General features: G+C 40.3%; 1 protein-coding gene across 2 annotated transcripts in view; it reads left to right on the plus strand.

Annotated features, from left to right (window-relative positions):
* Window positions 1-27,773, plus strand: part of LOC144040574 (uncharacterized) — a 60,458-nt gene that overhangs the window by 23,657 nt on the left and 9,028 nt on the right. For both annotated transcript variants that reach the window (XM_077554873.1, XM_077554874.1), the window contains exons 2-3: window positions 15,304-19,969; window positions 23,962-24,163. In XM_077554873.1, the coding sequence (XP_077410999.1) occupies window positions 15,304-16,970 (1,667 nt within the window). In that variant the 3' untranslated portion in view covers window positions 16,971-19,969; window positions 23,962-24,163. The remainder of the gene's footprint in view (window positions 1-15,303; window positions 19,970-23,961; window positions 24,164-27,773) is intronic.

Below are 27,773 nucleotides of genomic sequence, written 5' to 3' on the forward strand. Positions count from 1 at the left end.
GTCATGTCAACAAGGTGGCGAGTTGCCAGTTTCGGCAAATTAACCACCGCGGATTGTATCTTGACAAAATACGCAACCGCTTCATATTATCCAACCACCGTCTGCTTTATCATATCTGACCTCTTGTAACCAAACAACCTCCACACAACAAATGTAGCTCCCACTAAGGTGCACATCTCTTATTAGAAAGGATAGGAGGAAGGCTAAATCAAAAATGTTAAACTTACATCTTTCCCGTTTGCAGTCGTGTCACACTTTTGGGAGCGATCCATTATGTTTAAAAAGTGTTGCAAATCCAGCTCTGAGCAGGCTTTCACTAACAAAACAGTCCTTTGAGAAATGGTGTCGGTACATGTCTTTCAAAAATAAAATTAATCCACTGTCTTAAAGACTTGGGACGAAGGAAGCAACCACTTTTTCCTGATCAATGTTTCCCCTCTCCACGGAGCATTTGCGAGCAGGGAGAAAAAAGAAAGGCGCAGCCAGCTTCTCGAATTTCAGTGGGTGTGACAAAACTTTACCAGAGGTGGTGCCACTAACCAGAGGGGGCTGGGTCGAATGCACTTCCGTGTCTTTTTGATGTCACTAAGTCACGGAAGCTTAATCTGCCCGTTTGTAGCACACATTTTAGAAAGGAGGAGGAAGCTAAAGAAGTCGCGGATGGACTTTTTTCATGCCAGGTTGGATTGTAGACAGGCCGGGGATGAATATTATTGATAGAAAACCCCACTAAAGTGCATTTTCATACTATGGGACCTTTAAGCATTTGGGAGACAAAGACATGCAGCTCGACTTTGAATTGGCGTCACTAAAGCCACCATGTTATTACTGCCAAGCTTGGTGAGGTAAACAACTAAAATGCTCACACGACCCCCAAAAAGTCTGTATAAGCTGCAACGTTACACCAAGACTACAAAACGCTACAAAACGCTCATGGATCACTCCAGCACCAACCCCCCTAACTTCTTGCAAAGACCGACAGCTCGAGAAATGCACTCATCACCTTTAACAGCATTCTCTGTAGAAAGGAAAATAAAATATGAGTTGAAATAGCATGGCATTATCAAATTAAATAATTATTTTAACTGACAGTCAAAATAAAATTATGTCCAATCTAATGTTAAAATTGTCAACTATCAACAATATGATAGATGCAAGCGGTGGCCAAAGCATTGTAGTCTAACCCAGTTGTTGAATTCTGCAGCTTTTACTACATTAGCACAATTTTCTGTTGTAAATAATGGATACTTGCTTCTCTTCTTCCAAGCCCCACTTTGCTATAACAACCCGCAGAGCAATGGCTATGTTCTCACTTGTGTGGGATTCAGGAAAATATGCAACTTCCAGACAGAAAATGAACAGAAATGTGTGACTGGACCATAGGTCTGTGGTGGCAGCGAAAAATTCCATTTGATGCAGCTGAGCCTTGACACATGCATCGTAGATCTGTGGAAGGGCCACTTGTGAGAAGTAGGTTCGCGGTGGCACCTCGCATCTCTGGTCCACTTCCTTCATTAGATCCAAAAAAGCTTCTTTATCCACCGTGCTAATCGGTATGATGCATTTGGCTACAAAACGTGCAACAGCTGCGGTAATAGCTTTGTAGCGCTTTGAAGTTTTCTTGTAAGGTGTGACGCTTGCAAAACTGATATTAATCATTCAATTCAATATTTATTTGTTATTCCAAACAACATGGTTATAAACAACAAGATAACATTATGAGCCCCAAGTACTGGCATAGTGTGTCTATAAAGTGCAGAAGTGCATATGGAATACCTAGCAAAACCCAGCAGAAGTAAAATGCATTAACCATATCAAAATAATAACAAGCATGGCAAACACAAAAACACGCAAATATTGACAGTCATCCATAGTATTCTTGTGCAAGAAAAATAGAGGGATATAGGCCAGCCAAATAAACAGAACAGAGTGGATAGTAGGGCTGGGCGATAAATCGATTTTTTAAATTAATTTAAGTGTTTTGTTGTGGACGATTAAAAAAATCATAACATTGAGTTTTTTTCCCCCTTTCGTTGCACCGCACCCGCGGCTTTCGCCCCCATGGGCTTCCGTAGCTTTAGCTCTGCGAGTCGTGTTCTCACACACTCAATTTTACAACAAACCTCTCTCACCTTCCTCCATCTAGTCCACATCATTTTCATTGTCCTCCTCCTCCTCCCTGTGGCCTCTCCCATCTCTTTCTGCATGAGCTGCCTGGCTCTCATCATCCAGCATACCATCAGCTCTTGCCTGACAATCAGCAGAGCAGAGAGCAGCTGAGATCATCATCATCATCTAGAAAAACTTGGACAAGTGTTGAAAATTAGTATAAGTGATTTATTTTAAATACATATAACATCATTAGAATTAAACCAGAAAAACTTTAACCCTTTGACCGCCAAAAACGTTTAATAACGTTTAGTAAAATCCAAATGAGTGCCGCCAAAAACGTTAAAAGACGTTAACTGTTTTTTAATGGAAACGGGTTGAGGAAAGCCTTGGCCAGCTGTGCTCAAAGTATCAAGCAGATCAAGTTAGTATAATGACTATTTATGGGCACTAGATGGCAGCGATGAGTCTTTTGGGACAAGATCGGGTAGGAGTCAGTAGTAGAAGAAGTGAGGTGGAGCTAGAGTGTTGAGGGGACAATGGCTGAGGAAGCGAAAATGGCGACCGGTTGCAAGCAGCTCACGCTTGAGCATTTTTTTCAAAGACGAAAAGCATCGACCAGTGCTTGATGATGATGATGGTGACTCCAAGGTTGACGCCGAAGTTGGAAGCGTTGACGCGGCGGCTTCGATCATGTCGTAAAGCCTCACCGGCGAGCGATGCTAACGCCGGAAAACGTGGTGCACAACCGAGCACTTCTGCACAGGCGGACATTAAATCGGACAATGAAGAGTACCCTGAGTCCAATGCATATTCATCGGAGGAGTGGTTACAGTCTGATCACGGAGAAGACACTGGTTCTGGACTACGATGCCATCATGAATGGATTGGATAAGGTGGATCAGAACATCTCTTACCACCCGGTATAGGAACTGAAGGACATGAGGAAGCCAGACGTAACACCAGGTCACCGTATCATCAGCCTGAGAGTAGACTTGATGACAACATGGCCAAACACACACTGCAGTATATACCTGCTACTCCCCGGAAAAAAACGCCGGCAAGAAAGTGTAGGGTCTGCACGCGAAGGGGCAATCGCAGTGAAACTAATCTGTGGTGCAAATCCTGCTGCGTCCTCTTGCACGCAGGGGAGTGTTACACAATATACCACACAAAAAGAAAAACTGTGTCGTTGAAACATCCACACAATTGTAAATAGTAACACACATGCACAGTCGCACACATTTGTAAATAGTTTGCCAAATTGTTTTGTCAAATTGTTACACTGTTGAATGTAAATAAACTTATTTTGCTATCAAAAAACACTTTTTCATTGTTGGTGGTAGTGTTTTATAGAAGTAAAGCACTGTTTAGGTGTTTGTGGCATCATTCATGGAAAAAAAGGTGTCAAATTCACTAGAGTGCATGAAATAATATTGTTTCACAAAAAGCTTGATTTCTACGTATTTTGGTCCAAAACAGAGCATTTGGGTGAAACTAACCTATTTTCTATTGTTTATTACTGAAAAACTGAATAAGGTAGAAACAAACTTTTTTTTTTCCAATGAAAGATGAGAGTTCAATCTTTCATTTGGTATCTGTGTTTCCATAGTCCAAACACAAATTTTTCTGTGGACCTTGAAAGATCAGTCAAAATGCTCTAAATCAGCTGGCACCCACAGTTGGCAGTCAAAGAGTTAAGTGAGACAGAAAATGAGTAAAACTTACCATATCCCCCACTTGGTCTGCTATCCTCAAGAATATCATGTCCTTTGCAGTGTTGTCAGCATCTATGAAGTGCAGGACTTTAAAGTCAAGGTCGAGTCATTTGAAAACGTGCACAAGCTGTCTGAAGCCCTAATTTTGAACCACGGTTATAAGGCTGCTTGTCTTTGCATATGAAGTAAGCAATGGCCTTAGTTATAGTCATTGCGCGGTCAGAGTTTACTGCGAGAGGACCCCCAAAATAAGAAGCAAAACTATTCTGATCCTGACCTAATTTACTTACTTTATCTCCGGTGTCTGACGAGGAACTAGACGGGGAGGCGGCGGTACACTTTTAATGTTGTCGTGCTGCTGTTGTACGGCTTCTTCACACAGCTATTCTTTGCAAATGACAGACGTTTTGTCAAGCTTTCTGTCTTTCTTTGCAAATCCATAGTGTTTCCAAACATAAGCAGATGGGGTGAAGTTTACAATGAATAAAATGGCGCTTGCATCAGATTTGACCGATTACCGCCAACGCATAAAGATGAATCTAAATTTCACTCGTCAATGACGTCGATACTCAGTTAATGAGCCGATGCACTTGCATCGCACATGTGCGACGCATCCATTAATATAGATTATTTTCCAAACCCTTAGTAGAAATAAAAAAGTCCTTGGATATGTTTGTGTCCTTGAATTTTGAGGAAAAGAAAATTCTGTCAACCCTTAAACTAAAAAAAAAAGAACAGTTAAAATAAAGTAAAACAAAACTACTGTACTAAAACAGTAATTGCAAAACAAATATTGGTTGTTCCTGCGCATTTTGGCCTCTCAGGGGCAGTGGTGCCGTGCATCCATGGTGTGTGTATATGCTTGCAATGAGAACAGAAAAAAGTTGCAATTGAATTCTATTAAAATAACGCGTTTTTCACAATTTGGGAAGAATTTGTGGCTTGGATTAGTGATATCTTACTTGTGGGTATATATTCCCAAAGCATTTGTGTGTGAATACTTGTTCAACATAGTTCAAAATGTCCCTAGTAAAAAAATCAAACAATTATACAGATATAATAAAGCAAACCATAGATGTGATGATAGAGCTTTTCACGTAATTTATCATTTATAACAGGAATTTTCCCAGAACAAATGAAAATAGCTAAAGTAGTCCCAGCTTTCTAAAATATTGGAAAAATTGTATGCGACAAGATTAAATACATTTATAGATAAGTATAACATTTTAAATAGCCAATATGGGTTCCACTCCAATCATTCAACTACTATAGCATTAATGGATTTAACTGAAGAAATTTGCACAGCCATGGATAAAAAAAAAAAAGGTTTATTTGTGGATTTACAAAAAGCATTTGACGCTTTAGATCATGAAATATTATTGCATAAATTGTTTAAATATGGTTTAAGAGAGGTGTCACGCATCAATGGGTCACCAGTTATTTAAAAAAGAAAAAGAAAACAATCAAAACACAGTTATGTAACTTGTAGGGTGCCTCAGGGATCGATTCTGGGGCCAGTAATTTTTCTCCTTTATGTGAATGATATTAAACTGTTAAGAAATTTTTCAAATGTATTTTGGTTTGGTTTTGGTTTATTGAACATATAAATGCAATACAAAATATAAAATAAAAGTGAAAGAAAGAAATAAAAGTTATTATTTAATAACATATTAACTCTTTGACTGCCAAAAACATTAAATAACGTTTAGTAAAAACCTACGGAGGAGCGCCAAAGACGTTAAAAGACGTTCACCAAGTTTTTTTTGTTTTTTTTGGGGAATTGGGTGGAGGAAAGCCTTGGCCAGCTGTGCTGAAAGTATCAAGCAGATCTAGTTAGTATAATGCCTATTTTTGGCCCCGAGATGGCAGCAATGATTCTCTTTGGACAAGATTGGGTAGGCGTCAGTAGAAGACGTGAGGCGGAGCTAGAGTGTTGAGGGGACAATGGCTGAGGAAGCCATAATGGCGACCGGTTGCAAGCAGCTCACGCTTGAGCATTTTTTTCAAAGACGAAAAGCATCGACCAATGCTAAAGAGCACATTGATGACGACGATGATGATGATGATGGTGACTCCGAGGTTGATGATCTTAAATGCACACATATTAGAATAAGTTATGAACCCTTATCCATTGCATATGCACATAAAAAAGTAAAAGATCAAATAAAGCCCTACATATACAAACATTTTTATCTAATCTGCATTGGCTGGGCAGGGGTTAATGGAGGTCTTACACAACATCTCACAATGTCTTCAACAATCCCGTCTAACTTTAAACATTAAACAAACATTCTCAATGTGTTTCTCTATCAGTAAGAGATCTTCAAATGGTTACCTTTGAGGTGTCTTTAAAATGTAAATGAAACAAAATATCTGGGTGTTGTTTTGGATAAACATCTGAAGTTTCAAAGTCACGTAAACTATGTTTGCAAAAAGGTTAAGTCAAATCTAAATTGCTTTCGCTTCATTCGAAAAGAGTTACCACAAAAAGTTGCCCTGTTGTATATGTATGCAATGGTTTTCCATCTGTTATTTTGCGTTACAGCATGGTCACAAACATCCACCTCCATTTTGAAGCCAATAACTTCTCTGTGTAAAAAGGCAATTAACATTTATGATAGGAAACCAATGAGCTGGCACCTTTGTGAAATCATTCAAAAACACAAGCTTTTTACCTTTGAAAATGTTGTGAATTTTAGTATTTTTAAACTGTCTTTTAAATTTTTGTACATCTGTGTGTCACCACTGTTATCTGGTCTCACGTTGAGGTGTCAAAGCTTCTGTAGACCGACCACCAGAGCCTCAATAAGTAGGGACTGTGAGCTCCCAAAGTTTAGGACAACTTTTGGACAGTCTAGCTTCTGCTTTCAGGGAACTAAACTATGGAATGCTGTCCCCGCTGAACTTAAATTGGAGATGAATAAAAGTGTCTTCAACAAAAAACTGAATCCGTGGCTGCTCTCTGAATGAGATGGATTAGTTAGCACTATTAAGTAATAACTGTACAGGAGATGTACTCGTGTAATATTATTGTATATTGTTCGAAATTGACTCATTTTAGGCTGTCTTTTACATCTGCCCAAGGGACTGCCAATGAAAATTAGCTTGACTTAGCTAACATTTATATTGTAAAATGTTGATTAATGTGCATTGTCCCTTTCAAATAAATTAAAATTCAATTCAATTCCAATATGATAAATTTCCCAAAATTAATTGTTGTACATACATTGAGCACATACAGCATGTTTATACCCATACATACATATACCCATACATACCTACACACAGCATAATATGCATATTCCTGCATATACACTCAGATTCTTTTTATATTTATTCCTGATTTATGTATTTTTGCAGCACAATATTTTTTAAACGGGGTTCCCACGGGGGCTAAAAAAAAGTCTTAAAAAGTCTAAAGTTCAGAAATGTAAATTTTAGGCCTTAAATGTCTTTAAAAAAACATATTTTAATCCCAGGTCTAAAATTTAATTTACCCAAGTCTTAAATTCTTATATCCACTCCGTTCATTCCGAGAACTGTCTGTAGAAGAAAAAAATGTGCCTGTTGCGTTGTTTCTCCTGTCTGCGTGCGGGAAAACTTCCACACCACTAATCTGAATATATGACTGGATAGCCGAGAGCCCATAACACGCATGGCCGTGCCAGCCGTTGAAGCAACAGGGAAGCCATCTTCCTCCTCCCATCTTGCAAGCAGACTACTGTAGTGTGGACTCTAGTCGTGTGACTTTGACTCGAGTCATGAATTTGACGACTTAAGACTCAATTTGACAAAATGTTAAAACACTCGCAACTCGACTTGGACTTTACCATCAATGACTTGTGACTTCACTCGAACTTGAGCCCTTTGACAAACTTCAAAATAAAGGTGACCAAATAATACATCGATACCAATGCAACAGCCTTGGCGGATTTTACTTTGAAGTCTGCCTGCATGGTGGCGGGAACGCCAGCTTGACTACTTCCCTTTGACATTTTGGCTTGCATCATCAACGTTTTTATTGAAATTACATATTTTCTAGTACCACCACTACCAGAATGCCACCTCGAAAGTATATTAATTAGCGAATTTAGGACACAAAGAAAACGCAATTTAATTACTCCGTCATTGCACGATACGGTACTAGTCCCCGTCGTTCGTGGCTATCGAGTGCCTGGCTTCCAAGTAGTTTGACAGCTGTTGCTTGGCTCGCTTGCTTTTCTTATTGTGGACCTATGCTACTTTGTAATCCACTCACCCTGTTTAAACGAGGGGAATGTGCCTTAAATTGCACTTAGATGTATTTTTCATTATTAAAAAATAAATAAATTGAACTTTGCCTTCATTTATAATTATTTTATAAAACACTGCCTTATATTGCACTTAAAAGTGTGTTCCTAAATCCTAATGGCCATATTAGACATTTTGAGTTTATATATATTTTTAAAAAATGTAATGGGCAAAAGCATTATAAAATAAATTAAGACAAAGTTTTAGGGGTGTTAGAAAAAATCTATTTGGCAATATATTGCGATATTACAGCGCGCAATTCTCGAATCCTGGAGGTGGGGCTCGAAGGCGAGCGTCTGGTGGCCGGGCCTATACCCATGCCCGAAAAGGCAACGTGGGTCCCCCTTCCCATGGGCTCACCACCGGTGGAAGGGGCCAAAGGGGTCGGGTGCGCAGTGAGTTGGGTGGCAGCCAAAGGCGGGGGCCTTGGCGGTCCGACCCCCGGCTACTGAAGCTAGCTCTGGGGACATGGAATCTCACCTCTCTGACAGGGAAGGAGCTCGAGCTGGTGTGCGAGGCTGAGAAGTTCCGACTAGATATAGTCGGACTCGCCTCCACACACGGCTTGGGTTCTGGTACCAATCCTCTCGAGAGGGGCTGGACCCTCTTCCACTCTGGAGTTGCCCACGGTGAGAGGCGCAGAGCAGGTGTGGGCATACTCATTGCCCCCCAGCTAACCGCCTGTACGTTGGGGTTTACCACGGTGAATGAGAGGGTAGCCTCCCTCCGCCTTCGGGTGGGGGGACGGGTCATGACTTTTGTTTGTGCTTATGCACCGAACAGCAGCTCAGAGTACCCACCCTTCCTGGAGTCCTTGGAGGGTGTGCTGGAGAGCGCACCCCCTGGGGACTCCCTCGTTCTGCTGGGGGACTTCAATGCTCACGTCGGTAATGACAGTGAGACCTGGAGGGGCGTGATTGGGAGGAATGCCCCCCCCCCGATCGAAACCCGAGCGGTGTTTTGTTATTGGACTTCTGTGCTCGCCACGGACTGACCATAACGAACACCATGTTCAAGCACAAGAGTGTCCATATGTGCACTTGGCACCAGGGCACCCTAGGCCGCAGTTCGATGATCGACTTTGTAGTCGTGTCATCGGATTTGCGGCCGTATGTGCTGGACACTCAGGTTAGAGAGGGGCGGAGCTGTCAACTGATCACCACCTGGTGGTGTGTTGGCTCCGATGGCGGGGTAAGATGCCGGTCCGACCAGGCAGGCCCAAACGTATTGTGAAGGGTCTGCTGGGAACGTCTGGCCGAATCCCCTGTCAGAAAGAGTTTCAACGCCCATCTCCGGCAGAGCTTCTCCATTGTCCCGGGGGAGGCGGGGGACATTGGTCAGAGTGGACCATGTTCCGCGCTTCCATTGTTGAGGTGGCCGATCGGAGCTGTGGCCGTAAGGTGGTTGGTGCCTGTCGTGGCGGCAATCCTCGAACCCGCTGGTGGAGACCAGCAGTAAGGGTTGCCGTCAAGCTGAAGAAGGAGTCCTATTGGGCCTTTTTGGCCTGTGGGACTCCGAAGGCTGCTGACAGGTACCGACTGGCCAAGCGGAATGCGGCTTCGGCGGTCGCTGAGGCAAAAACTCGGACATGGGAGGAGTTCGGTGAGGCCATGGAAAACGACTTCCGGACGGATTCGAGGAAATTCTGGTCCACCATCCGGCGTCTCAGGAGAGGAAAGCAATGCGCCGTTAACACTGTGTATAGTGGAGATGGGGTGCTGTTGACCTCGACTCGGGACGTCGTGAATCGGTGGGGAGAGTACTTCGAAGACCTCCTCAATTCCACCGACACGCCTTCCTTTGAGGAGTTCCTAAAGGCTCTGGATGTTGTGGGGCTGTCGTGGTTGACACGTCTCTGCAGCATCGCGTGGACATCGGGGACAGTGCCTCTGGATTGGCAGACCGGGGTGGTGGTCTCCCTTTTTAAGAAGGGTGACCGGAGGGTGTGTTCCTACTTTAGAGGGATCACACTTCTCAGCCTCCCAGGTAAGGTCTATTCAGGGGTGCTGGAGAGGAGGGTCCGTCAGGAGGTCAAAACTCGGATTCAGGAGGAGCAGTGTGGTTTTCGTCCCGGCCATGGAACAGTGGACCAGCTCTACACCCTCAGCAGGGTCCTCGAGGGTTCGTGGGAGTTCGCCCAACCAGTCCACATGTGCTTTGTGGACTTGGAGAAGGCGTTTGACCGTGTCCCTCGGGGAGTCCTGTGGGGGGTGCTTCGGGAATATGGGGTACCGAGCCCCCTGATACGGGCTATTCGGTCCCTGTACGACCGATGTCAGAGTTTGGTCCGCATTGCCGGCAGTAAGTCGAATTTGTTTCCTGTGAGGGTTGGACTCCGCCTAGGTTGCCCTTTGTCACCGATTCTGTTCATAACTTTTATGGACAGAATTTCTAGGCGCAGCCGAGGCGTTGAGGGAGTCCGGTTTGGTGGCCTCAGCATTGCATCTCTGCTTTTTGCAGATGATGTGGTGCTGTTGGCTTCTTCAAGCCGTGATCTCCAGCTCTCACTGGAGCGGTTTGCAGCCGAGTGTGAAGCGGTTGGGATGAGGATCAGCACCTCCAAATCCGAGACCATGGTCCTCAGTCGGAAAAGGGTGGAGTGCCCTCTCCGGGTCGGGGATGAGATCCTGCCCCAAGTGGAGGAGTTCAAGTATCTTGGGGTCTTTCCTGCCCTCACCTATGGTCACGAGCTGTGGGTCGTGACCGAAAGAACAAGATCCCGGATACAAGCAGCCGTAATGAGTTTCCTCCGCAGGTTAGCCGGGCTCTCCCTTAGAGATAGGGTGAGAAGCTTGGTCATCCGGGAGGGACTCAGCGTCGAGCCGCTACTCCTCCACGTTGAGAGGAACCAGTTGAGGTGGCTCGGGCATCTGGTTCGGATGCCCCCTGGACCCCTCCCTGGGGAGGTGTTCCGGGCATGTCCTACCGGCGGGAGGCCCCGGGGACGACCCAGGACACGCTGGAGAGACTACGTCTCTCGGCTGGCCTGGGAAAGCCTTGGGATCCCGTCGGAGGAGCTGCCTGAAGTGGCTGGGGAGAGGGAAGTCTGGGCTTCACTGCTAAAGCTGCTGCCCCCGCGACCCGACCCCGGATAAGCGGTAGAAGACGGACGGACGGACGGGCAATTCTCGAATCGATTCAATATGCGGACAAATCGATTTTTAAACATAATTTTTTTATGGAAATATTCAACAAAACGTCTTACTTAGGGTTAGGATTTACACATTTAAGCATGGAAGAATGTTATATTAATGGAACATTAACCCTTAATATTTTATTTCAGTGCTGTTCAAACATGAAACAGACTGCTGTAACCTGTTTGTTAAATGCAGTGGCTCAGTTATAAGCCTGAATTTTCAGATAAATAAATACATGTTCATACAAATCTTACAGTGTACATGTACAAGTTTACTGATTAGTATTTTCTAAATTTGAGTTTTAAAAAATCGCAATAATCTATTTATAGATTTGTATCGGGATTAATCGGTATCGAATCGTGACCTATGAATCGTGATACGAATCGAATCGCCAGGTACTAGGCAATTCACACCCCTACAAAGTTCTATTTATCTGATTTTGTGGGGAGGGGGGGGACAATCCGATCCGTGACTTTTGTGATCCAGAAAGGATTTGAAACTCAAAGTGTAGCACTTGTGAATCGCTTGAGACTTGTCAGTCTTGACTTGGGACTTGACTCGGGACTTGAGGCCAAAGACTTGAGACTTACTTGTGTCTTGCGTCAATTACTTGTGTCAATGACTTACTCCCACCTCAGGTACGTTAAACGTACAGATTAGACATATACAGCTCGTAGGCAGTTGGTATAGGGCCGGGGTGGTCATTATTTTTTAACTACAACAAAAATTTGCACGGTATGTGCTGCTTTGTAACCCCCCTTTTTCTTTTATCACTCAGTTGCTTAGACCCCAATATTAGATTTGGCAGAGGCATATTTTGTTAAATGTCTGAAGTCCTCTTGTTTATGTTTAACAAATGAAAACATCATAAATCATGCTGTTTCTACTAAGTACTGTCTCAAATGCTCTCCAATTTTGGTACTGTAAATGTATAATTGCGGTGAGGTAGGATTTACGGTAGTGTGCGCAAAGATATTGAGCTACCCCCCACCAAGCCACTGACCCCACCATACTATTTACTAGAAATTTGATCAATAAATGTGATGAAATCATTTTTTTCCCCTCTTATTATTACTGCTATCTTTTTTGTTTTATTTGTTTTGCCAAGTGGTGTCATGCTTGCAGTGATGAAGTGACGAGCTCTGGTGATGTGCTGTGTTGACGTCATCCTCAAAAATTGAATTTTCTTCAATCATTGACATTGCAACATCAAAGAAAGCAAGCAATTTACAACACTGGAGAGTGCTGGGTATCGATTCAGATTTACAAAATTGTTTCGATTCAGAAGGGCCCGATCCGATTCACATTCATTTTCCTTTCAGTTAAGGATTTCATGCAGTACCAATTTTACTTTTATTTGGAAGATATTCTCAGAAGTACCAATGTTGCAAATAGTAGAAACTTCTTTCTCTTACTTGGAGCATTAATACAAATATGAATATTTACATTTATAATTGAATCCAATGCAATTACATTAATCATCTATATTTTATTGAACATGACCTGATCAAGGGCGGCACGGTGTCTGACTGGTTAGCACGTCCGCCTCGCAGTGCAGAGGACGTGAGATCGAGTCTGCCTTCCTAGGTGGAGTTTGCATGTTCTCCCCGTGCTTGTGTGGGTTTTCTCCGGGTGCTCCGGTTTCCTCCCACATTCCAAAGACATGCATGGCAGGCTAATTGAACACTCCAAATTGTCCATAAGTGTGATTGTGAGAGTGGATGGTTGTTCCCCTCTGTGTGCCCTGCGATTGGCAACCAGTTCAGGGTGTACCCCGCCTACTGCCCGAAACCAGCTGGGATAGGCTCCAGCGCCCCCCGCGACCCTTGTGAGGACAAGCTGTTAAAAAAATGAATGGATGGATGGATGACCTGATCAAAACGATAAATAATAATTTAAATCAATTACGATACATAATAATAAAGTGGGAAAAACTCTCTGGCAAATCACGACATTCACATTCCTGTGACAGTTTTTATGTTAAGGTTCCAGTGGTTAATAAATAAATAAAAACAAATTGACATAAGAGACACAGTCATAGTCCATAATTATGCATCCACATTTTGTGTTTTTATGTCCAATTTCTTACCTTACTTATTTTGGGAGGTATTTGTGTTCAGTCTTTTGTTTTGTTTTTTTCATTTAATGTACATTACTGTCACATGCATGCACTCCGTTTTATAATGTAGCAGTAATGCACCAAAAGCGGTAAGAAAAAAGAAGTCATGCATTACCGCCAGTGGTCTTTTTCATAGCCATAAGTATCTATGCTAAAGAAGGGGGCGCTAATGAACCAAAATAATTTGACAACCATCAAATGCAATTAGAAGAAGTAGTCCGTAGTTTTGTGTAAGTTATTGTGTAGTATGACTTATTTACTATTTAGAGCAGCAAGATGCACAGTAAACGATCAAGATTCAACTTTTGGCTCCAATGTGAAGCATAATTTTACTTAAGGTAAGACATTTAAAACTACTGCAAAAAGAAAAGCTTTTCCATAGTGCATCTGTCTAAACAATGTGTGTTTGCATGCGTGTATTTTTTGAGAGGGAGACCCGTGATGCGATCCGCTTTCATTAAAATGCAGCCCATTTTTAAAATTATATAACAATCAGCAGCTCAGAGCAGCTCATGCTTGAGCTGTTTCTTTTCTTTGTAAGCACTGGGCTCCTTTTGGGAGCAAGCCGGAAAAAGCCGTATTAAAAGTATCAATACATGGTTTTATGAATCTATATTGGGCTATGAAAGGCAATATCGATTCGATATTTTAAACCCAGTCCTAGACCTTTTGGTTATTAATAAACGCGAGTTCGCTGACTAAAGCCTCCGTAATCCATAAGAGACCTCATAAATATGTTAGCGTACTAAACAACATTGCGTTCCACACACGATGCTAATGCTAGCTTCCAGACATGACTATCACTAAGCTAGAAATGCTTTTAGGCATCAGCCACTACATGCTTCGTTTTTAAATGCTGCTTTACGACTTTTTGGTGGAAAAAAATTAACAAAGTGTGCATTCACAGTCAATACCATTCTGACATATCAATTAAGCTGAAACATGCTCAACGTAACACATGAGGCTGTGAAAGGTGAACCCCGTTATAGCGAGGGAACTAGTGTTGCACGGGATACCGGTACCAGTATCGTACCTCGATGTTTTGCCGTCAGAAACGGCTTGGCATCAATTTTTCTTAGTATTGGTACTTAAAAAAATAAATACGAGACAGCCCGCCAACTCTGTTTTAAAGGCAGGTACACATACACGCATGGCCGCCTGTCTACCGATATGCGGAAAATGCCTTAAATAAGTGACACGCCTCTTTCAGCGTGCGTGCGAGAGGACACAGGAAGATGGCTTCATGCACTGAAGCGGTCGCTGGACGTGCACTCCTCGTTGAGAAGCATGAAGCGCTAATTAAGCTTATTAAGTGTAGCACTTGCTGGACATCGACTCCTCATTGAGAAGTATGACGCGCTAATTAAGACTCGGCAGCACGCAAGCAGAGTAGAAGCCACGCCACAGCATTGGTATTGCCTACACATGTTTTCAATAAACACATGAAAAACACGTGTGGTTTTCAATTTTCATTTAAAAAAAAAAATAATTTAAAATCCGTGATCCAAACCGTGACTTTTGTGATCCGTTGCACCACTAGTATTAAGCATTTTGGGTGAAATACGCCTGAAGTTTCTGACTCTGTTGCCAACATGGAATAGCCATGACGTTCCATTACTCATAATGCTTTTGTTTACGTCACAAATGACAGCTACTGCACGTGTCATAGACATGGCATCAAGCCAGCGGGAGAAGACCGAGATGAAGCCGTTTTCGATAGAAAAACAGAGTGCCAAATAAATAAACGACTCGCTGCCTATTAATATTAATTGTCAACAATTTTGATCGTCAACGTCGTTGTGACTTTTCAACTAATATTCAACAAACCAAAAAACAGCCAAAAGAAAATAACCTTGTGCTGTGCAAGGACAAGAAATGTCACTGCAATGCCATGAGAGCTTGTTCCATCCTTTATTCTTGTGTGTTGCAGACATCAGGGAAGATGTTCGCCCTGAGAAACAGGAGTCGGAGAACCCTCACATTAAAGAAGAAGAGGTGGATGAAGAGATCCCCCACTTGAAAGAAGTACGGGCGCAGCGGTCCCCTAACATTATAAACGAGGAGCAGCCAGAGCACCCTTCCCCTTACATTATAAACGAGGAGCATCCAGAGCATCCTTACATGTTAGAGGAAGGAGAAGCGCCTCCCTACATCAAAGAGGAGGCAAATATCTACAAGTTGCCATTGACTGAAGCCCTTTTAAAGAGTGAATATAAAGGTCCAGGTGAGGTGGACAGAGGGGTGGAGCCTCCTAGCAGCATCTCATGTCAACACATGGCAACAGAAGGTGATGGAGAGCACTGGGGAGGATCACAAGCAGACGGCCTCATCGCTCCACTATCAGATAGTGATGACATGTCGCCACACGGGCTTTCCAAAGGCGATGATGATAATGACGACGATATATGTGACATTGACTATATAAGCTCGAAATGTTCTTCTTGTCGGAAAACATTTGCTTGTAAAAGCAATTTGAAACAACATATGAGAATACACACTGGTGAGAAACCTTTCATCTGCACAGATTGCGGCCAAAGATTCTCTCGTAGGATAAGCTTAAAAACACACACAAGAACACACACTGGTGAGAAACCTTTTATCTGCTCAATTTGTAACCAAAGATTCTCTCAGAAGGGACACTTGCAAAGTCACACAAGAGCCCACACTGGTGAGAAATCTTTCGCCTGCACAGATTGTGGCCAAAGATTCTCTCATAAGATAAGCTTAAAAACACACACAAGAACACACACTGGTGAGAAACCTTTTATCTGCTCAATTTGTGGTCAAAGATTCTCTCAGAAGGCAAGCTTAAAAACACACTCAATAACCCACACTGGTGAGAAACCTTTCTCCTGCTCCGTTTGTGGCCAAAGATTCTCTCTGAAGGCAAGCTTAAAAACACACACAACAACCCACACTGGTGAGAAACATTTCACCTGCTCAGATTGCGGCCAAAGATTCTGTAGTAAAACAGACTTAAAAATACACACAAGAACACACACTGGTGAGAAACCGTTTGTCTGCTCAATTTGTGGCCATAGGTTCTCACGTAAGGCAAGCTTGAAAATACACACAAGAACCCACACTGGCGAGAAACCTTTTGCCTGCTCTGTTTGTTGTCAAATGTTCTCAGAGAAGGGAACCTTAAAAAAACACACAAGAACCCACACTGGTGAGAAACCATTCACCTGCACAGTTTGTGGCCAAAGATTTTCTCAGAAAGAGCACTTAAGAAGTCACAAAAGAACCCACACTGGTGAGCAACCTTTTGCCTGCCCAGTTTGTGACCAAAGTTTCTCTCAGAAAGGACACTTAAAAATACACACAAGAACCCACAATGGGGAGAAACCTTTTGCCTGCACAGTCTGTGGCCACAGATTCTCTCAGCAGGGAAGTTTAAAAAGACACACAAGAACCCACACTGGTGAGAAACCTTTTGCCTGCACGGTTTGTGACCAAAGATTCTCTCAGAAGGGGCACTTAAGAAGTCACACAAGAATCCACACTGGTGAGAAACCTTTTGCCTGCTCAGTTTGTGACCAAAGATTCTCTCAGAAGGGGCACTTAAGAAGTCACACAAGAACCCAACACTGGTGAGCAACCTTCTGCCTGCACAGTTTGTGACTTAAGTTTTCTCAGAAGGAACGTTTAAGAATGGACACAGGAATCCACACTGGTGAGAAACCTTTTCGCTGCTCAGTTTGTGAGTAAAAGTTCTCTGAGAAAGATAAAGACAGTGACGGAATGGCTCAGCGGTAGAGTGGCCGTCTCTCAACCGTGAGGTTGTGGGTTCAATCTTCAGCCCTTAAACAAGACACTGAACCCCCGATTTGCTCCCAGTGGACCTGGCTGCGCGCTGCCCTGCCCTGCATTGCAGCAGCCGACCACTGGTGTATGAATGTGTTTGTGGATGGCTGAATGTGAGGCTTTGTAAAGCGCCTTGCACCATATGGTAATCACTATATAAAAAGCAGTCCATGTACAAGAGACACAAGTGTACTGTTGAGAAACGCAATCGTCAAATAGCATTGGATAAAATAAAATTGAAAAAATGTTTAGTATCTCAAGGTATTCACGATGATAACCGCTTGGAAAACCAACATTTCTTTATTCTATGTAGTATGCACCATCTTTATGTTTTTTATTATTAGTCTTTCTATCTTCTAAAAGCATCCTGTGGACAATTGTTTGGCGGTACCACTGGTGCTGAAATACTTAAAACAATGTATGAGCTTTGATGTCCATATGCAATAAATTCATGACTGATTAGATCAGGGGTGGGTACACTCGGTCCATGCGGGCCGGAGTCCTTTCGGATGTTTCCCTTCTCCAACACAGCTGATATATGATCAGCTCATCAGCAAGCTCTGCATAAGCCTGATAACGATCCTGTTGATTGGAATCAGCTTGTGTTGGAAGAGGGAAACCTCCAAAACCTGCAGGGACCGAGTGTGCCCACCCCTGGATTAGATGGACTGTGAAGAAACTTCGGATTTTGATGTGAAGGTGGTAAAGTGTAAATGTAATTCTGAATAAAATCAAATAATCAAACAGTGAGTCTTTGTCAATGAAAATAGATTGGATATGTTGACTTGGAAGGTCCTTTTTTAATTAAGTTATTCAGTGTATTTATCCGAAATTCCTTTTGTTGTTTTTATTTTCATGTTTTTTTTTAAATTATTAACATATTCTTATTATCTTTCTTAATATTATTTTTTATTTGAAGCACCTCTCAGGACGCTCAAGGTCCCTGTACAAAACTTTAAAAACAACCAAATAAAAGTCAATAAAACAAGGTAAAAATAGATGATGTAAATTAGATGATTTACCCACCAATGGGTGGAATAGGAACGGGTAAGTTTTAAGTTTTAGTTTAAGATTTGATGGTGCAAAGGTCAGGAGGGAGGGAGTTCCAAATCTTGGGAGCAGAGAGTGACTGAACACTTCCACATCCCATAGTGATGAGGTGAACACGGAAGACATGGAGTTGGAGGGTGAATGAGGAGCGGAGTGAACAAGCAGGAGTAGCAATGTGAAGGAGGTCAGATATATAATGTAGAGCTTTGAAAAGTGAGAAGTTTGTAATTAATTATTTCTTTAATGGGGAGCCAGTGGAGTTGTTGGAGGGGTGTTATGGTTGGGGTGCGTGCAATTACATATTCTGCAGAATTTTGGAGTTAGACTTTATGAAGGGATTTATTGGAGAAGCCATACAGGAGTGAATTACAGAAGTCAATGAGAGAGGTAATTAAGATGTGAACAAGAATGGCAGTGGCGTGTGGGGTGAGTGCTCGTTGGAGGTTAGAGATGTTGCGTAGAGTAATGTTAATGGTATGTGAATTAAAGGGGAGTGTACTATCATAGAGGGCCTCTAGTGCTAATTTTATTAACTAAAACTAAACAAAAATATTTTCGTCAACACAATTTTCACCGGACAAAAACTAGACTAGACTAAAACGCTCATTGATAAATAATAACTGGGACTAAATCAGAATGCATTTTCGTCGACTAATAAAGACAAGACGAAAATGTACTTCACTTAAATATAAAAACATAAAAACTGGACTCAAATCTATGGACATTATAGTTAATGAACAAAGACGAGACAAACATTTTTTGATTTTGTAAAATCCTGTCTGCTAATCTGTCACTGTGACATTGTCATGTGACACACAGTGACACACCCCCTTACAATTCTGCAGCTAGCGAGTGCAACATGCACAAACACGGGTCAGACAGGAGGTGGATTCACGGAGAAAGGTAAAAAAAAAAAAGTATATTAACCTTATAACGTAAAATTAATCTAACGGCTGTAACGTTCCAACAATAATAAACTGACTAAAACTACACTAAAATATTGACATTTGTTGACTAAAACTAGATGAATAAAATTATGTTTTGTTGAATTAAAATAAAGACCAAAATGCTAGATTTACAGTTGACTAAATAAAAACGGGATGAGGTTGATTTACTTCTTCTTTTTTTTTAACTATCAAGCGTAATGGAAATTGGACTAAAACTGATAACTGATATTTCAAGCCGATTTTCATTTGCAGTAAAAGAGAAAATATTAGCGTCAAAATTAGCAAAAATTACTTTACTATTAATTTTAAACTATTGACCATTTGCACCGACGCCACGTGATCACATGACTGCCCTATGACGGACGGCGGAAGGAAATGATTGTTGAATGGAAGTGGACGTGACCCGGAGCGACTTAGTGACTTAGCGACTGCTATTTTACAATATATAATATAATGTAATATTGCCCATAGAGCCATGGAATCTACTACTTCAACCAAAGTACGCCTGTCAGTCGAAGTTGCACATAGTCGGGACTCATAGAGCGTGATATTTACTTAAGTTGGAGATTGCTAGTTTGAAAACAGCCCATACCTTATGTTGCCTGCTGTTTTTACCAAGTTAATCAAATCGCCGACTTTGCCGGAATTCACAGCGCACGACCTATATCATTATGTAGTCAATGCCGTTTCTTCTCCTTCCACCGGGGCTGATTCAAACGCTTGTCGCTGGCTGAGTCTCTGGGATGAGATGCTACGGTCACACCGGGGGACAATATACCACGTAATGCAAAGGTAAACTTGTTAATCATGCTAACTGACTTATTTTTACCTAGTCCGTTCTATATTGAAACACTGTGATGATGTTATGTTTCTATGTTTACTAGCATGGAACAAATGACTATCGTAGTAGCAAGCTATGCAATAGGTACATTTTAAAACTAAGATGTGTGTTCGTGCAGTTGGAGTGGACGCTAACTATCTGGCTCGTTAATGTAATTTGAAACACACAATTACACACCTCTGTTACAATCTTTGTTAGAGTGTACGTTTACTTGTGAAGACATTTAACATTTTCTATGCATATTTTTACTGTTTATGAATCTACTTATAGTATATAGATGCCATATAACTGTGATAATGTTTGTGTGAAATATATTGGACATATAACTGTAGTGTAATGAATAACACTTTTCACTCCCTTCCAGCTGGTGAGATAGGAATGCACATGGGAGGCATGTTCTCAAGTTGATAACACTGTGGGTCTGAGGGAGTCTAGGTCGCATACCTGTCTAGTCATATATTTCCGGCTTTGGACGAAACTGGAGTAAACATGTCAATAAATCACTTGTCTGTCTATTATAATTGCTAACCCTTTGTCCAGCCTCAGAGGAGGAGTATGCTTTTTTCATCTATAAAGCGACTGTGTGTTTTTCATATGGACACACTCGAGGCTTAACATCACCTTTGAATGTAAGCATGTCTTGTGTCTTTTAGGAGCTCCTAAAATAAATCTTTTGCAAAAGAAGCTTCTTCATCAGATCTCATTTTTCAATTATTTTTGAACACGCAAAGATTACACTTAATATAGTAATCAAATAATACCTTCACTTGTAAAATGTATGAACATTTATCTACTAATTACAACATTTATCTACTAACCTCGCAAAAAATAATCGCTGCAAATCCGTGAATACTTTGAGCCGCCAGTCCTTTCGTTTTAATTTGTTTTCTTTCTTTTCTTTAGAGAAAGCTCAGTACAGTATTGTTCATTCGGTAATCTTACCGATTTGACATATCATCATCATTGCTCTTTTTTCCCCTCTTTTTCTTTTTTTGTATATGCGTGAGTATGTGCATATGCGTGTGAGTGTGTACTCATTAATTCACCTAAAACCTATTAAAAATCCCATACTATTCACCTAAACCGAATACTTCAGAATCCAGCTAGAGTCGTGAGGTTGTCAGGAGACCTGAGGAAGCATCAAATAAAAGGAAAGTGAAATCCAGCACCGACCAGACATCACCTACCACCCACCGGGTTACCAACCAGAATCTTTCACCAACCCCAGAAACATCTAAATTCCAACAAATTAGGGAGACCTCAAGAGACCAAAGGAAAGACTGAGGAAAGGAAGGAAAGATAGATGAAGCAGAGTGAGATCCACCAGCCGGCAGTCCTTTCTGTTGATTGCTGCTTTCAATCGACGTCTTTTGTCTTCATTAGTCGGTTAATATATACAACTTATAATTGCTTGAGACATTTACAATATCCTTGTGGTAACCATATACAGTATATATCATATATGTATGTATGTATGTATCTTTTCCTTCCAGTGTAAATTTAAACCAGAATATACTATTTGGGTGTACAGTACTGTTATAGTATTGTAATTTATTACTTAAATTTTCATCAATAACATCTTGCTTCAGAATCCAAATTATCTAATATGTCTAGTTAGTAATTTTAGTACTTTCATTCAGAACTCCTGCCTTTAGCAAGTCATTATCACTAGCCAAATTTATCTCTACTTCAGCATCTTACTTCAATAAATAGTCTTTAGCATAGATAATATTTACTTCTTCGCTCTGATTTTCACTTACTTACATGCTATCATTACACCAACCTCAGAATTACTTAATATTCAGAATTCATAAGGAAGCAGGTTAAACAGCTCTTCCTTTTCAGTTTTAAAGAAAAACAAAAGTACTGTCATCTCTATTCCTTATCTCCTCTAACGCTGACTCTTCCCATCTTAGTACCTACACTTTCCTTCTACCACAACTGTTAGTCATTACCACTTATAATATATGCTTACGTCTTAAACCTTGTAATAATCTTTTCCTACTTATCAGGTCCTGCTGGGGAGGATCCATTCACTCATCAACAATAGGAGCTGAAACAGAATTATCTTAGGATTTTTTTTTTTAATGTGACCAATCTTTTATTTATATATATATATATATATATATATATATATATATATATATATATATATAAACCTTAGGGCTATAGTCAATACAACATTGTTAAGGCTCTTACTTGCAATTTTGTTGTTGTTCCAATTAGGATCTACATTAGTCACTGTCAAGTTTGTTAGTATGCAAACACCACAATAAAAAATTTTTTTTTTTTTATTTAGTCAATCAGGGTTTAAAATCACAACCTGTCAAAGTAATAGTAAATAGTCCATAGTCTTTTTGAGTACGTAATTGTCTTATTCTGTTAGAAAGTCATGAAGTCATTGCAATTCCACATAGAAACTTCTATCATTCAAGTGATATTTTTCATTCGCACAAGGCCTTCTGTTAACTTTGCAACGCGGGAGTGTAATCAAAAAAGGAAGTGTAGGTTAGCTGAATTCTTGTCCACAAAGTCAAGGAGTGGAGTCACTCTCTCAGGGTCCCACTGATAAGGGAGAAACAGAGGCCTCTCATATAACACACATATCTGTTTATCATCAACAACAACACCAGTGTTCTAAACACTTTATCGAATCACACTCCGAATTCATCCACAAATTTTGCACTTTTCTTTTACTTAACTCTAATATCATTCACATTTCAGCATACTTTTTCTTGTTATTCATTTATTTTATCAGTCTAATTTCACCTCGTACTGGGAAAGGGACTATTAACTTAAGTATTTAGGACACCTTGCACACGCACACACACCTTCTGCTGAACTTTCTTCTCCTTCTTCTTCAACTTATCTCATTAATGACTGATTCACATTCAAACATGCAACCAATTACTGGAGCTCCCGCATCTACCTAATGTAGTGAAGTAGCATAACATTACGCATGAAAATGTCCTTACTGCTTCACGCTAAATCACTCTACTTTGTTTCAAATATCACTCATCAATGATTACCACTCAGACCCAGCAGTACATTTTCCATACCACTTGGAGTTATTAATACAAAAGTAACCATAAAAAATATTCTTCTCAAATGATATTTCTCAGTCTTACATTTAATGTCATCAATATATCAAAAGTTAGAAGTACATTTTCATAACTTTAAGTTGTTTAACTTTACTACCTCCTTATTGAATAAAATTAACTCACCTAAACAATCAGCAGAACTCACACATATTTGCCTGCCACTTAATCACATTTTTTATTGCCAATCAAGAATAGTAGAATAGAAATTGTGTGATTGTGTAATAAATAATTTACATCGGTCACCAATCATTTCCCTACTATCTGTACTCTTGTCATATTAACTTAAAAAGAAAAATGTCAATTTAAGGAACAAAAGCACACAGCAATTTTGAATATTTCTTCATCAAAATCTCCTCTTTCATCTATGGCCCTTTGTTAATTACTAATTATTAACTTATTTATACCCTTACTTCCTTTTTATTTAACTATTCTCTCTCTTTTCAAACACACCTAAACATGCATAATAGTTCTCTTCCTGCATGCCTCCAGGACACATTTACAATAACTAATTGCTCTCAACAAGGCAACCCAACCGGGGTCTGTGCAATTTTCACCTCCCCCCTCTCTAAAGGGGCTACTTCTTCTTTGACTTTCGTTTGACGGTTGGCAAACAACTTTTGGTGCATTAGCGCCAACTTCTGAAATGGAGTGTATAGAATTAGAGGGCGAGATGCTGTGACTATCGCGAGACCTGCAGCGAGACCGGGAATACCCAACCTGGCGGCGCCCTGCTGCTAAAATAGAACTAGCTCTATTTTGCTAAACCAAATTCGAATTTAACCACCATATAACTTGGCTTTTCTCTTCTCTCTTTCATATGGCAAATTTGGAATACCACCCAGCGTGATGGATCTCGAACGTTTCACCGACGGATACTCTTACAGCTGCGCGATGGAGGATCCTTCCTACAAGAAACCTAACAAAAAGAGAAAAAATTACTCATCGAAGGACATGGATAATCTAGCTACTACGGACGTTTTGCTCAGTATGCGGGACTCCATAAACAGAAAACTAGATATCCTCTGCCTCATCAAGGAATTAAAGGTGAGTTTGGAATTCGTCGGCCAACAGGTAAGTGACATCCAACGAGATAATGCCGAGTTACGCTCTTCACTCGCGGCTGTTTCAGCAGAGTTGGAGACGATTAAAAAGGAGAATAAAACACTAAAAGAAACGGTTATGGATGTCCAATCCCGTAGCATGCGGGAGAATTTAATATTTTCAGGCATATTCGAGAACATCTCTGACAATCCAGAGGCCGAGATAAAAAAATATATATAACGACATCATTAAAAATTCCTCAGGAGATGGTAAATAATATCTCTTTTCACCGTGTACATGGGCAACAAACCCCGTCTTATTATCGCTAAGTTTGAGCATTTTAAAGAATTAAAAGAATTTGTTAAAAGTAAAGGACGATATCTTAAAGGGACCTCTTTCGGGATGAATGACTATTTCCCGAGAGAGATTAATGTGCAGCGAATGGTACTGTTTCCCATATTGAGATAGAATAGGCAGGAGGGTAAACGGACTACGATAATAGTTGATAAGCTACACATTGATGACCAAGTATTCCGGAACCCCAACTCCACTCCCTGGCTGTTCTATTTGGCATTGGTGGAACTGAACTTTGTTTGATTATTAGATGTATACATATATATATGTGGTTATAAAACCTAAAATATGAATACTTATTATGTATAGCCTATATTACAAATATAATATTAATACATAACTATATCTGAAATATATTTAAACAAAAAATCTCGCTTGGGTTACCATTTACTGGTGTATTGTTACATGTTTAATCCCCCGCCAATTTCCTTCACATCCACCTCCCTCCCATTTTTTCACTGTTATATTCACTTACATGTTACCTCTCATTTCACACAAATCACATAAACCACCTAATCACTTTGATTCCATCCTATAACATGCAAATATTACCAAGTAGCCTATACAGATATATACACAGGACTGAGGTAATGTTGTTTGTATGCATAAATTAGTTCTGGTCTCCTGGAATGTGTGTGGCACTCGCTCACAGGCAAAAATAATAAACATTTTAGACAATCTCTTAAAATTAAAAGCAGATATTTGCCTCCTGCAAGAAACTCACCTACAAAAATCTGAAGAAAAATTACTTATTGACAAGAATTTTAGTCAAGTGTACTCTGCCCCTTATAACAGTAGACAAAGAGGAGTCTGTATACTCATACATAAGAATTTATTCTTTACTCTAAATAATACAGTAACAGACCCAGAGGGCCGAACATTATTATTCAGGTGACTATATTTAATAAAGTATATACATTTGGTAATTTATATGCCCCTAATAATGATGATCCGGCCTTTTTCCATGAATTTTTCTCTCAGCTGTTTGATTTAGCAGTGAACTCTACTATTATTATTGGAGGAGACTTTAACACAGTTTTAAATCCATTAATAGATCATTCTAATAATACAACATGTATAAGGCGATTACAATCTACTAAAGTAATAGGGGAATAAATGGATGATTTTGGCCTCGTTGACAGCTGGAGACTTAAAAACCCAACTAAGAAGGAATTTACCTTCTTTTCCGCGGTGCACCGGTCTTTTTCATCCAAAATTTTTTTTCTTACAAATAATTCTATTGCCGATAAAATTGGTACAAAAATACACCCTATTATTATTAGCGGCCATGCACCAGTCTCCCTTACCCTACAAGTTGATTATACCTTTAAACCACCCTCGACATGGCGTTTTAACATCTCACTACTAAATGACGCAGAGTTTGACAAAATTATAAGAAGAGAGTGGGCAGACTTTTTGGAAATAAATGACTCTCCAGACTTGTCTTCTCCTCCCCCCATCACCCCAGTTGTGGGGTGCATTAAAATTGGAGGGGAGTTGTAGGGCGAAGACGGTGTCTCCACCCTACCCCACGCCACCAAAGTGTGTGTTATGTGCCCTATGTGTCTATTAACAACTTTTCTGAAGAGTAGATAGACTAATCTTTGCTTCTTTTTCTTTTTTATTCCAGTAGAACTTTGTAACGGCCGAGTCCAATGACTGGAACCAATGGAATCAGTGAAAAAAATAATTTATTTTGGGTAAAACTTTCATTTTAATGGTGGCTATTCGTCCTATTAGAGAAATGGGAAGATTTGTCACTGTAAATGCTATCCAGAAGTGGAGTAAAGTTTACATGAATTAAATCAGTTAATTTAGGTGAGATTTTTATGCCTAAGTATTTTAAATTACCTATAGGAAAAGAGTAATGTGGGTGTGGCAGTGACATGCTAATAAGGTTAAAGAACCTCCTAATATTATTAGTAGAGTGACGAGATTACTGTTTCTATTCTTGATGCGAAGTCCTTAGCGATAAATTTAATATCAGTGTTAATTAGTGAAATCGGACGGTAACTTGATGGAGGGGTGTTTTTTTTTCTGGCTTTAATAAAAGCTTAATTGCTGCCGTATTCATGTATGTAACCATTAGTTTTAATTTCTGTTACTACTCTTAAGAATAATGGAGCAAGCATTAACCAAAAGTTCTTCAAAAATATAGCCAGATAACCCTCCGGGCCAGGTGCTCTGCCATTAGGCATACTATCTAGAGCACTGTACAGCTCGTTTATAGTAAGTGGCGCATCTAACATGTCTTTAGATTCAACAGATAACTAAGGTATATTTAAACTACTGAGGAATGCCTCAATATGCTCAGGGTTAGGCTTGTTAGTTTCTAAATATAGGTTGCGATAATAGTTATAAAAAATGTGATTAATTTCTTCTGGTGATTGTGTACGTTTACCAGTTGTCCCTTTAATAGCCGTTATAAGAGATTTTTCCCGATTGCGTTGAAGTTGGTTTGCAAGGTTTACCTGATTTGTTATTATATTCAAAGTTGTTGTATCTCAATTGTTGTATTATAAACTCTGTCTTTTTAGATAGCATATCGTCTAACTGTATTTTTATACTTTGTAAGTCAGTCCATATTTGGTTATTTGGGTTTATTGCGTATTCATCCGTCAGTTGTTTAATTTTATCTTCCAACTCTTTTTCAAATTTTTTAACCTGTTTCTTTTTATAAGATTAATATGAAATCATTTTACCTCTAATTACCACTTTCCCAGCTTCCCAGAGAAGAGATTCAGATAAGTCTGAAGAGTCATTTATTTCCAGAAAGTCTGCCCACTCTCTTCTTATAATTTTGTCAAACTCTGCATCGTTTAGCAGTGAGATGTTAAAATGCCATGTCGGGGGTGGTTTGAAGGTATAATCAACTTGTAGGGTAAGGGAGACTGGTGCATGGTCACTAATAATAATAGGATCTATTTTTGTACCAATTCTATCAGCAATAGAATTATTTGTAAGAAAAAAATAAATTCTTGAAAAAGACCGATGCACCGCGGAAAATAAGGTAAATTCCTTCTTAGTCGGGTTTTTAAGTCTCCAGCTGTCGACAAGGCCAAAATCATCCATATATTCCCCTTTAGTAGATTGTAATTGCCTTGTACATGTTGTATTATTAGAACAATCTATTAATGGATTTAAGACTGTGTTAAAGTCTCCTCCAATAATAATAGTAGAGTTCACTGCTAAATCAAACAGCTGAGAGAAAAATTCATGGAAAAAGGCCGGATCATCATTATTAGGGGCATATAAATTA

This window comes from Vanacampus margaritifer, chromosome 20 (genome assembly GCF_051991255.1).
Source record: "Vanacampus margaritifer isolate UIUO_Vmar chromosome 20, RoL_Vmar_1.0, whole genome shotgun sequence".
NCBI classification, from domain to species: Eukaryota; Metazoa; Chordata; class Actinopteri; order Syngnathiformes; family Syngnathidae; genus Vanacampus; species Vanacampus margaritifer.